The sequence below is a fragment of the Lynx canadensis genome, chromosome B1 (assembly GCF_007474595.2).
Source record: "Lynx canadensis isolate LIC74 chromosome B1, mLynCan4.pri.v2, whole genome shotgun sequence".
Classification (NCBI taxonomy): domain Eukaryota; kingdom Metazoa; phylum Chordata; class Mammalia; order Carnivora; family Felidae; genus Lynx; species Lynx canadensis.
The window spans coordinates 20,495,246-20,507,401 of record NC_044306.2 but is presented as its reverse complement, the minus strand read 5'-3'; the positions used below and the strand labels follow the sequence as shown (position 1 = coordinate 20,507,401).

At 41.1% G+C, this 12,156-nt stretch overlaps 1 protein-coding gene across 3 annotated transcripts in view; it reads right to left on the bottom strand.

Annotated features, from left to right (window-relative positions):
* Positions 1–12,156, bottom strand: part of MTUS1 (microtubule associated scaffold protein 1) — a 171,883-nt gene that overhangs the window by 79,937 nt on the left and 79,790 nt on the right. The window contains exon 4 of one of the 3 annotated variants that reach the window (XM_030312206.2): positions 1,753–1,914. The exons of the other annotated variants lie outside the window; for them this stretch is intronic. Within the exon in view, the coding sequence (XP_030168066.1) occupies positions 1,753–1,914 (162 nt within the window). The remainder of the gene's footprint in view (positions 1–1,752; positions 1,915–12,156) is intronic. 3 annotated transcript variants of the gene reach the window in all.

Sequence of the window (12,156 nt, the reverse complement as noted above, 5' to 3'; positions counted from 1 at the left end):
TTAGAACGCAGGGGGGGAAATCCGTAAGCTCCAAGGCACGACACAAAACAGATTAAACCGCCTAGCAAATCAAACTAAGAAAGACTCATTGATCTGAATGCTTAATCTGCAACGGGGACGCATCGCCACTAGACAGGCTCTGTGGGTACATGGCAAACTCCTTTGTGCCAGGACAAAAAGGAACGGACAAAAGCATTTTACAACCTCCTTCGGAGAGTCGGCCACAGTACGGAAAGAGTGGCCAAGTCAACATGGCTGTCAATGGCAAACGCTGGACGGCGGCACGACAGGACGCGTCTGCTTCCGAGGGTCACAAATTCCACTGCTGCCGGCCCTCCGGGGGCACGCTGCAGAGTCTGCTCTGTCAGGCTGCTTGGAAAGGTCACACTGCCCACAGAGAAAGCTGCGAGCCAAGCACCTGAAGACAATACACGCGTGAATTACCTTTTCAAATGCAGAGAGAATCACTGGTTCCACGCAAACCTTTCCTCTTTCTTCTACGCCAGAGCTTTAAAAGCGAAACACTAAGCAGATACTACTGCTTTTTCATTTTTTAAGGAACACGTTTTAATAGCCCCGGCGTGGTCGCACACAGACACTTACTATCATGCGAGACAAGCCAGTGCTGCTAAGTGACCTCTCAGAAATGCGCTCATTAATTCGGCGCCTTCTCCTCCACACATTCACATTCTGAGTCCTGTCACGAGCTGGCCGAGGGCCCTTGGACCAGCGGCAACCTCTCTGAGCCTCAACTACCTCATGTATACAATCGGGGTGGTGGCACAACTTATTTGAGTAAGAAAAAAAAAAAAAAAAAACAAAGAGAGAGAACGCATGGGAACCGTATTACCGTGCCCCACGCAGAAGGTTCAGGAACTAGGACTCCACTCTGTCCTTGAAGCAGAGGGAGCTGCCCTCCTCCCCACCTCGCACGAAATCATCCTATTACCTCTGGTATTCTAGTTGTCCGGGTTAACTATTCCCTTCAACTACCTTCTAGAGAAGGACCATTTCTTTCGCATTCCGTATCCCTTGCTGCATCTATTGTGGTGCCCATGCACAGCAGACACTGCACAATTGTTCAAAGTAATAAATCCGCGCATTATTTTGTAAGGAAATTTAAAAAGAGAGCAAACAAATACCAAGACCAAGTACATCCTTTGAATGAAAAAGAGGGCTCAATTGATTCACCCATTTTATACACGGAGAAAAGAATTCACCCTGACTGACAACTTGAGAAATATTCTGAGTTTACGTTACTTAAAATTAGGCTTGAAGTTACACCCATCATAGTTCATGGACGCTAGTATGCGAAATACAAGATTATAAAACATACATCTGCAAAATCCAGTCTTTTACAAAGAAATCAAACAAGTTCTCCTTATTCTGATTTCCAGTTGGGTTCCAACAGCCCTTATATCGCTTTCATTCCTTAAACCGAAAAACACTACTGCTTCAGATGATACACTTTAGCATCCCCCTTGCAAAAAACAAAAACAAAAACAAAAACAAAAAAACAGGTGGCTTCAACACAAATATTTCAGTGTATCATAGCATGTGCATCAGAAAAGAAGGTCATTTAAAGAATTTGCTCTTCCTGCCAAACTTTTCGAGAAGTTCCAAACAAGAAGCAGTATTGACATTTCCTCTCAATTGCAGGATCAAAATTCTGATAATTATTTGTAGCATGTTAGTTTTTCCTGGTGACTATGGTTTCAACGACCCGTGAAGTCTGGTGTCAAACCAACTTACAGTTACTGCTGTAAGTGCTCAGATCACTGTGGGTGCTGGCAACAGAGGACGCGCTTCCTGTCCCCCTCCGCGCAGAACTTTTCAAAGAGGCTTTGGATTTAGGAAGTGGTCTACGCAAATTCACCCAAGACGGCTGTGCTTTTTTTAAGGATGTAGGTTTTCCTTGGGATTAAAAAAACAAAACAAAAAAGAGTTTCTACTACTATTCATCTTGACAGTTTTTTTTAAATAATTTTTTTTTTTTTTTTTTTTTTTTTTTGAGAGAGAGAGAGACAGAGTGTGAGTGGGGAAACGGGAGGGTCAGAGAGGAGAGACACAGAATCTGAAGCAGGCTCCAGGCTCTGAGCCGTCAGCACAGAACCCTATGTGAGGCTTGAACTCGGGCTGTGAGATCTTGACCTGAGCCAAAGTCAGGCGCTTAACCGACTGAGCCACCCAAGCACCCCAAAAGACTTAAGCTTATAAACTTAAATTCCTGTACTAATTACTGGGTTAAAATACAAACCAAATATTCAGAATCATGAAATCTTCCCATAGACTTGACTTTTTATTTTTGTTAATTTAGAGGCGATGATGAGGCCATCGGGACCTGTGAAGGGTAGCTCTAACTATATAACCTGAAGTAATTAACGCAGGTCTGCGGAGACCCACCTAAAGAGCCACGCGACTCATAAGCTTTTGGCAACGTTGAAATCAAAGCTATGACCTCCGCCCATTCCACTAATTAGAAATTAAACAAATTCACCCATTCACACACTAGGCTACTGTATTAAAAAACAGATGAAAATTTAAAAACCAAAACAAAGAAAACTTCAATTTGAGGACGGAAAAAATTTATTTAAAAAATGCCTAATGCCTACCACCAGGGGGTGCTCTATTATTCTTTTCTTCATCTCCACTTTTACTGCGTATTTGCCAAACTTAAGGGGTCTTCACTCCAAACTTCTCTTTCTTTCAGCAAAAGTGTTTCCACTTATGAATGAAATATATATGCTTCATATTCTCTGGCATATATGAGACCACACTATCCTGATATTCATACCTGCTACCGGTTTATGGGCATTTCCTAAGTTCAATCTTTACAACTCTCATCGAACCCACCTCTCAGTCTTCTTCGTTTACTTTACTCTAACCGTTGCCTGTATGGATAGATCCCAGGTTCCCACCTGCAGCCTATCCTCTTTCTAAATTCCAATGCCACTTGCATTTTAAATTCCTTACTGAATGTTTCAATATGGACATTTAGATACCCTCCTCCCTACTTAGGCTAACTGTAACTTCCATTTTCCTTTTTCCCAGGCTCAAATATTGGGATTGTTCTTTTTTCCCCAGATCCCCATAAAATGAAGACTCTCAATGCTAGTAATATTACATAACAAAAACATGCAGAGCTGAAAAAGACCTTACATAAAAACGGCCATGTCATGTATTCCTAACAGCACCACAGTGAGTGAGACAGTATGTCTGGGAAATAATGCCCACTGCTTTATTGCTCATTAAGATTTCATTTTCATAGAGAAAAAGGAGATCTGTCATTTAAAGTCACTCACATTAAAGCCCTCCTATCTCCAGCTTCATCCTTGCACTTGTTAACCGTAAAAATCAAAATGTCACTTATTTTATTAGCAAAAGATGAGTTTATTCGGGAATGGCAGAGAATCGCAATTTGAGACCTGCAAGCTACGGCCAAGCCACAAGGAAGTCTGTGGAACATAGGAGAGGCATGCTCTTCTATAGAGGACGGTGAGAATTTGGGAAGGCCGTCATAAATGAGAAGTTCCGTGGAGTTAACTGGGAGCTGGGAGTAGAGTGGCTTCTCACTGGCTGAGTTGTGACTGGCCCTCATTGGCTGGGCTGTTGCTGCGGGGAGAGGGGAGGGAGCCTTCCGTCCTCCAGCTGAGATAATGAAGTAGTATCCGCTTGCAAGTTTAGTCTCTCTTGCTGGGATTGCTGCTGAAAAAGTGGTGGTGAGGCATGAGAGCTCCCCCTGCTGAGCCTCCTGATTCCGTGTTAGCCAGGTTTCCCGTTACTAATCTTCACGCACTATTCTTTTACATTTGTTGTGTCCTCTGCTACAATTAATGTAGTTTCCTCTCCGTCACCAGGATCTACTTTTTTTTTTTCTTTTTAGATAGTGTGTGTGAGTGCATGAGCAGGGAAGAGGGGGCAGAAATAGAGGAGGGGGAGGAGAGAGAGAGGGAAAGAGAGAGAGACTATCTTAAACAGGCTCTGTGTTCAGCACAGAGCCGGATGCGGGGTTTGATCCCACAGACCCAGGGTAATGATCTGAGCCAAAACCAAGAGTCAGGTGCTCAAATGACTGAGCCACACAGGGGCTCCACTGGGAGGTACTATTCTAATTCATGAGGCACATGTGCTCGCTTCGGCAGCACATATACTAATTCATGAGGCACATCACTTCTTTTCAAAGAGGTCTTCTTCCTCTCAATCTAAATCCTACAAATCCTCACTGCCTCCCTCCTATTTTGCTGTAACAACTGTATAGGTTCCTAAAGTCCTGTCCTTCTGTCCTGTCCAACTCCATCATGTTGAACCCCTGAACACGAGAAGAGGTCATAATCAAATCTACAATTTGTGACTCCTCATTACCTATAGGATGACCTTATTTTTAATTCTCTTAATAAAGACCTATATGGCAGTCTTAGGGTTGATTCCAACAAACTTGTCCCCCATTGTGCTTTGCCATGCCCCATCCCTGTACCTACATATACAAACACACACACACACACACACACACACACACACACACACACACACACAACTTTTACTTCTCCAGGCCTTTTTACTCTCTTCTTCTGTTTATGTCCATCGTGGTGAACGAATTAGCCTCCTTTCCTTTGTAGTCCTCTATCTTGCCTGGTGACTACAAAGTTGACCTTTAAATCCTTGCCACTCAGACACCAAATCACAACCTCCATTTTACAAAGATGTGTTAAAATACACAAATGTATGACAAGCGCCGTTGAGAGTCGGAGCTTTGTAAAGCCTTTCCTTCCAGGTCACCGTCCTGTTTGTGCCATGGGCCACATCTTCCGTTACCATACCAACATTGGCTTCTGCCCCAGGATCTGTTTCAGTAGGGCTCTCAGACTACTCTCCAAGGTCCCTGAGAACAGGAACGGTACCTGATCCCTCCCTCAGGACCTAGCAACGTGTCTAGCATGGAGTGCAATTTAATAAATATTTGCTGAATGAATTTTTATTTAGGGGCCAAGAGTAAGGTGTGGGAAATAAGGAGAGGTTGGTGGAAGTGGGAAAACTTCCAGCTGTAAGAAGAATGAGGACAGGGGATCTAACGTACAGTGGTGACTCTAGTGGGGAACACTGAATTATATGATTGGAATTTGCTAACAGTAGAACTGCAATGTCCTCACCAAAAAAAGAGAAATATCTGACATGAGGGATATGTTAATTAACTCCATACCGAAAATCCTTCTACAATGTTTATCAAATCAAATCACCACAACGTACAATTTTAAGAGCTTACAAGTTTACTTGTCGATTATAAATCAAGCTGGAAAAAAATAAACGTAGAATTGTACTGACCAGAATAATAGCTACCAAACTTTTTTCAGGGGTGCTTGGGTGGCTCAGTTGGTTAAGGGTCCTACTCTTGATCTCAGTTCAGGTTATGATCTCACAGTCAGTCATGAGATGGGCATACAGCCTGATTAAGATTCTCTCTTTCCTACTCCCCCTCCCCTGCACATGGTCTCTCAAAACAAAAAAAAAATGTCAAAGGCCAAGAGTAAATAAATTTTGATCATGCCTTCTCTCGTCTACACTAAAACATTAAACACTTAATTTTTACCAGTTTATTTGTCCTTTGCATATATTAACAGATTCTTCAGTCTGTTAACTATATAAAAGGAAACATTTTTATAGTCCTTATAATAATTAGCAAGTTATAGATATTCAAACATTCATGTGATTTTTAAATTTACATTTACCTACCAGTTTAACTTGCCTCTGGAGGTACAGAAAGAACAGATTTTTAGAATATGAATTTACTAAATCACAGCACAAACATTTGATGAGTCCTCCTCCTCATCACAAACAATGAGCAAGGTTAAGCAAGTGACAGATGAAAATTTCTGGGCTCCAGCCACAGTGCAGTCCGGGCTCAACAGGTTTGGAAAATCAACTTGTTTTTCAGAAGGGATGTTTCATAGCATTGTTTCTGACAGCATCCTAAGTTCACAGACATTTTTCAGCGTGGCTCAGAATTACTACAGACCTGTACCCTTTCTGATTCCAACACGCAGCCTGGCACCAGAAGGTTCCCCAGCTAGTCTGTGATTCCCATGGCTTGTCCTGTCCCAGTCATGAGGCTCATGGTCCCTCCTACCTAGCCTCACCCACTCCGCCTAATGACAACCTGTAACCCTAGCAAAGGTCTTGCCCATTCTACCCTTAGTCTGTCTAATGGGCATTAAGGGTCCTGAACAAAGCCTCCTTTACCAAAGGATTAGCCCTTCGGAACTCATAATCATCCTAACAGAGCATTGCCGTTACTATTCCCAGTTCACAGATGAAAATACTACTCGGGTAGTCAAATGGCTTATTCCGTCACATTTAAGGAGCGACCGTGAGGCCTGGAAGGCAGGCAACTTGCCACCAGCCCAGGGTTCCCTCTACCGTGTCACAGAACACAAGCATGTGTTAAAGAAATAAGCACCAGGCTGGAGATCAGATTGAGCTCTTTCTTCTAGGAGGGGGCTCCCAGAGTACAATGGTAACAAAGTGGGGATAAAACAAAGGTATTTAACTATTTCACCAATGGTCCTAATGTTTAACTTAAGAGCAAAGTTGATCTAAAGTATCTGTAATTGGACTTCTTAAAAAGAAGCAGTAACACACACACACACACACACATCATAACCAATATTAAAGGGAAGACATGGAAATACTGGGCTGAGAGACTAACCTGAGCACCAAATTCTTAAATAATGAAATCCTTACAGGACTGCTCTTTAGTTCCAGGAGGTGGTATTTACCCATTCACTGCACAGCATCTAACTTATCTCAGATGTAAACCATAGAGATTTAAGGTCTACCTACAGACATATTACTGACCTCCATGGTTTATTTTAAGCTCACACTGTTAGCACAATCTTACATAGAGATGACAGATTTCGTTTGACCTTGTAATTACTACCATCTTTTGGCTAGGGGAAACATGGAGGGAATAGCATTTGCACTTAGCCTTAGTAACACAGAGCATCTATTGAATTTGAAATATAGCTTTATCAACAAGCAGTTTAGATACCCACCTTGGAAAATCTGATTAAATGTACTGTATTTAACAACAGAACATCACTAAGCAATGCCTTGTAAAACTAATAATCCAATAGAATGATTTATTAAGTGAAAAAAAAACATTAATAATACCCTATTTTTAAGCTTATACTAACCTACATATTGAAAAATTCCAGAATTTTATGAGACTATTATAAAATATATAGCACAGTGGGATAGAGGGGAAAAAGAAGGAAAGAGGCAGAAACGGGCAGTTTTCCCTTCATACTTTATATGCTTATTATTACTTCAGGCGAATTTTTTTACGATAAGCATATTTTATCATAAAAACTAGTATTATTAAAGTCAGTGGAGCCAAATATTTAACCAGACAAAACATGCTCAGAAACCAAGGAAAGATAAATTGGATCAACCATTAAAGAAAGTAGATTCTAAGCATTTTGATTCCTGTGCCTCTGCAAGCAATAGGTATTCTTTAAGTCTTTTAAAGTTACTAAGAAAAAAACAACAAAGCAATCAATGGCTTAGTTGATGCTTTTATAAGGCTGTGATGAAAACACAGAACTATGGTACTGGAAACTTCTTCATGATACCATAATGGTGTGTTCCTAGGACTGGAAATTAATACCAAAGAATAAACTCCTGAATGGTACTCCTTTGTTCTGACACTTATATTAAATGACTCATTGTCCAGGAGAAAGCTCCCAGGGCATTCACAGGTATGCAGTGTAATCTCTCAGCTCCAATCTGACTTCCTCTGTTCCCTAAGGAAAGGCCTGAGAAAGAAGGTGGGTCCCACACTACTCGCAAAACACCTTCAAAGTAATGAGAGCAGTTTCCCAGGCCACAGAAACATCTACCCGTCAAAGCAAGTTCTCTCTGAACTCTCAGCCAGACTAGAATGAATTCAGCTTTAGTGTGTTTTTCACGAGATTATTCAGCATGGAAAAAAAATGTCTTGCTGTTCACTACATTTGATGAAATTTAAAGGTTCTGAAGATGTCTCAATGAGTTGACAAAAAAACAAAAAGCAAAGCCTTAACTACTATATTACCTATATTAGAAGACACAGATCTTAATAAAAATCTGGACAGTGGATTCACAGGAGAGGTTGTGTTACTCAACTATTTACTTGCCCACCTACTGAGGTAACTGCAAAGTAAGGGGATCGCAGAGCACACATGTACAGGGTGATAGAAACACTTGACAGCTTACTATGGAAGTTACCACCAGATTTTTTTTTTTTAACATTTATTCATTTTTGAGAGACAGAGTATGCGTGGGGAAGAGGCAGAGAGAAAGGGGGACACAGAATCCGAAGCAGGCCTCAGGCTCTGAGCTGTCAGCACAGAGCCTGATGTGGGGCCCAAACTCAAGGACCACAAGATCATGACCTGAGCCAAAGTCAGATGCCTAACTGACTGAGCCACCCAGGCAATCCAGATGTTTTAAGTAGTAATTAGGAATATTAGAAAATACATTGTATGTCATTAAAATTTTCCTAATAGGATTGTGGTTTGCATGGCTTACTAGGTGCACAGACATCATGGGGAAGAAAAAGAAAATGAGGCTGGAGAGATGGACAGTTTACTGTTAAGGATGGCATTACATGCCAGGCTAAGAGCTTTAGAGACCTCATCTATTACGGGCGGCGTTTGGTGGGAAGTGGGGGCAGGGGGGTGGGCTACTGCAGCTTCTTGGCATTTGACCTGGAATTTGATCAAGTGGTGGCAGCTGCATAACCACCTAGCAGGATGAGTTTGAAATCACAGAACTTAGGAAGCTAGTGCACTTGTCAGTGCTAGAGGACGTGGGAAGTTTCACGAGACAATGACACAACCATGGAGGTCATTCTGGAAAATACAAACTACCCATTAATGTATACAGCTTAAGATATAAATTATTGTATTTTACAAAACACAATAGACATCAATAAAGGCAGGCTCATTAACTACTAGTCAGGGAGATAAAATGCCAAAGAAAGAGACATAGTTAAAATACAAAACATGAGAATGTGTCTATAGCTATAATTATAACTTGGGTTCTTTTAGCACAACTACATAAAGTGATCTTTGCATTAATTATCTATGGTAGCTGGGAATTATTACAAAACTAGAGCAAATCTACTCAAAGGGATAAAAAAATAAGTTATGGGAGAAATAAATTCTACTCAAATCTGTGGCTGCAGGTTCGTTTTAACTGAACCCAAAAGGACCAAATTTTCCCATCAATATGAATGTAGATATTAACGTACTGCAATAGACCTTTCTCCAAAGAAAATATATAATGGTCACAACAACACATGAAAAGGTGCTCAACATCATTAGTCATTAGAGACATGCAAATCAAAACCACAATGAGACACATCACACCTATTAGAACCGTTATTATAAAAACAAAACAGAAAACAACAAGTGGTGGCTATGATGTGAAGAAATTGGAATCCCGTGCATTGCTGGTAGAAAAGTAAAATGGCATGGCTGGAAAATGGTCTGGCTGTTCCCCCCGAATTAAAAATATAACTGGCATTCGGGGCACACAGCCAAAATAAATGAAAGGAGGATGTTCAAAAGGTATTCATACACCCATGTCCAGAAAGTTACTCATAATAAACAAAAGGTAGAAGCAACCCAAGGTATCCATTGGCAGATGAATGGATAAACTGTGGCCATACTATGAAGTATTATTCAGTCTTGAGAAGGAAAGAAATTCTGACACAGGCTCCAACATGGATGAAACATGAAGATGTTATACCAAGTGCAATAAGCCGCTCACAAAAGTACAAACACTGCATGATTCCTCTTAGCTAGAGGAATCAGACTCCAAGAGGTAGCTAGAATAGTCAAATTCCAAGACAGACACCAGCATGGTGGTCCCCATTCTGGGGGATGGACAGAGGTGGTTAGTGTTTCATGGATAAAGAGGTTCAGCTGGGGAAGGTAAAAAGTTCTGGAGATGGGATGGTGTAATTATTGTACAACCAAGTGAACTGATTTAATGCCACGGAACCACACACTTAGAAATGGTTCAAATGGTAAATTTAATGTAACATACTTTATCACAAAAAAGTGAAAGGAAGGTGTGCTACTAGTTACTGTAAGATATTAGAAAATAGAAAAATAGTCTATTATTGGCATAAAACTATATTTACAGAAGAATAAACTGGTGTATAAGCCCCAGAAAAATAACAATTTAGAACAGGAGAGAGAGATTTTTCAGAGAAGTTAAAGCATTTCTTTGTGGTGTTAAAACAACTGGACTTAAAAAAATTAAAATCTGAAAAGCTGCATGTATGACGTAGGGGTTAAACGTTGACAATCCAGAGCCAGACTGCTTAGGGTTTGAGCCCAGCTTCAGGACATGCTGGCTGTGAACAGGTTACTTAACCTCTCTGAGCTTGGATTTCTCATATTAACAGGGGTACTTACTTCATAGATTCTTTTAAAGGTTAAATAAGTTTTTATTTTATTTCTTTTTCCATGTTTATTTCTTCTGAGAGAGAGAGAGTGCGTGCACGGGATGGGCAGAGACAGAGAGAGAGAATCCCAAGCAGGCTTCACACTGTCAGGCAAGGCCCTGACGTGGGGCTCAAACTCATGAACCATGAGCTCATGACCTGAGCCGAAATCAAAAGTTGGACACTTAACCGACTGAGCCACCCAGGCGCCTTGTAAGTTTTTATTTCTAAAATGCTTAGAACAATACCTAACACTTATTACACGATAGCTAAATATTAGCCACTGGTCTCAACATACACGCACATGAACATGAAAAAAATATTAAAATAAAATTGGATTATAAAGGATTTAAAACAAAACCAGACAAATTAACCATAACTAAATACGGATTAATCTCTTTGATCACGGTAGAGAAGGCCAAGTTAAGCATAAAAACTTAGGAAAAATCAAAGGAAAAGATGTATTTGACCATATTAAGAATGCAAGAATTTAAAAGGCACCATATACAAAATAAAAAGGCAAATAATAAAACACAGGACAGTAACAATGAACAACATCCAGTCAACAAAGAATCATTTGCCTCAAAATATAAGAGAGCAAAAGTTCTAACAGTAAATAACAATCAACAATACAATTTTTAAAACTGTTGAAACTTAATGTGTCTAGCGTCTTTCCTGGCTCCCCGTCATCCATAATCCCTGATTCCATTGCTCACATGCTGAAGAAAGGCTTCAACAGCCTAATACTTGTGTTCCTAATCTTTCTTGAGGTTAGGGTGACCATGCAACTCAGTCTGTGCCAGTAAGACTTCAAGACAGGAGTGCTAGGGTGGCGGGGGAGGGGGTGTAAGGCACTGAGTAGGACTTTTCCTCCCTGATGGAGGTAGACACGCATGTGGGGAGTAAGTCTCTACTCCGGGATGCCATCCTTCACTTTCAGCCTTTTTATACAGCAGCAAGACGACTAGATACTTGGAACTCTTGGCCACCATATTTTAACTGAAAAGTCCCTGACAGAACAACATGTTGAGTCAGGAAGAGTAAAAAGACAGAAAGAGGACCTTACCAAGCCACCAAACGTAGACCTACCTACATCTAGACTTCCTGTTAAATAAACACACAACCTCGGGTTTAAACCAGATGGTATTCTTAACTACCATGCTCTCTCTCTCTCAGCATCTGATGGCAGTTGATTCTTCCTTCCTTTTTGAACAGTTTTCTTTACTTGGCTTCTGGAACACCACTCCTGACTGACTTCTCTCCTACCTTCCTGGCTGTTTCTTCTTGGTCTCCTCTCTAATTCCTCCTTATCTCCCTAGCCCTTTAAAATTTAAGAATGCCTCAGAGGTACTTTGGAGTACTCCAGGGAGCTTCCCAGTAGTGCCCTTGACATATTATTCTCTTCCACACTTACCGTCTTGGTGATCTAATCCAGTCTAGTGGATTTTTTTTTTAATTTTTCTTTTCAACGTTTATTTATTTTTGGGACAGAGAGAGACAGAGCATGAACGGGCGAGGGGCAGAGAGAGAGGGAGACACAGAATTGGAAACAGGCTCCAGGCTCTGAGCCATCAGCCCAGAGCCCGACACGGGGCTCGAACTCACGGACCGCGAGATCGTGACCTGGCTGAAGTCGGACGCTTAACCGACTGCGCCACCCAGGCGCC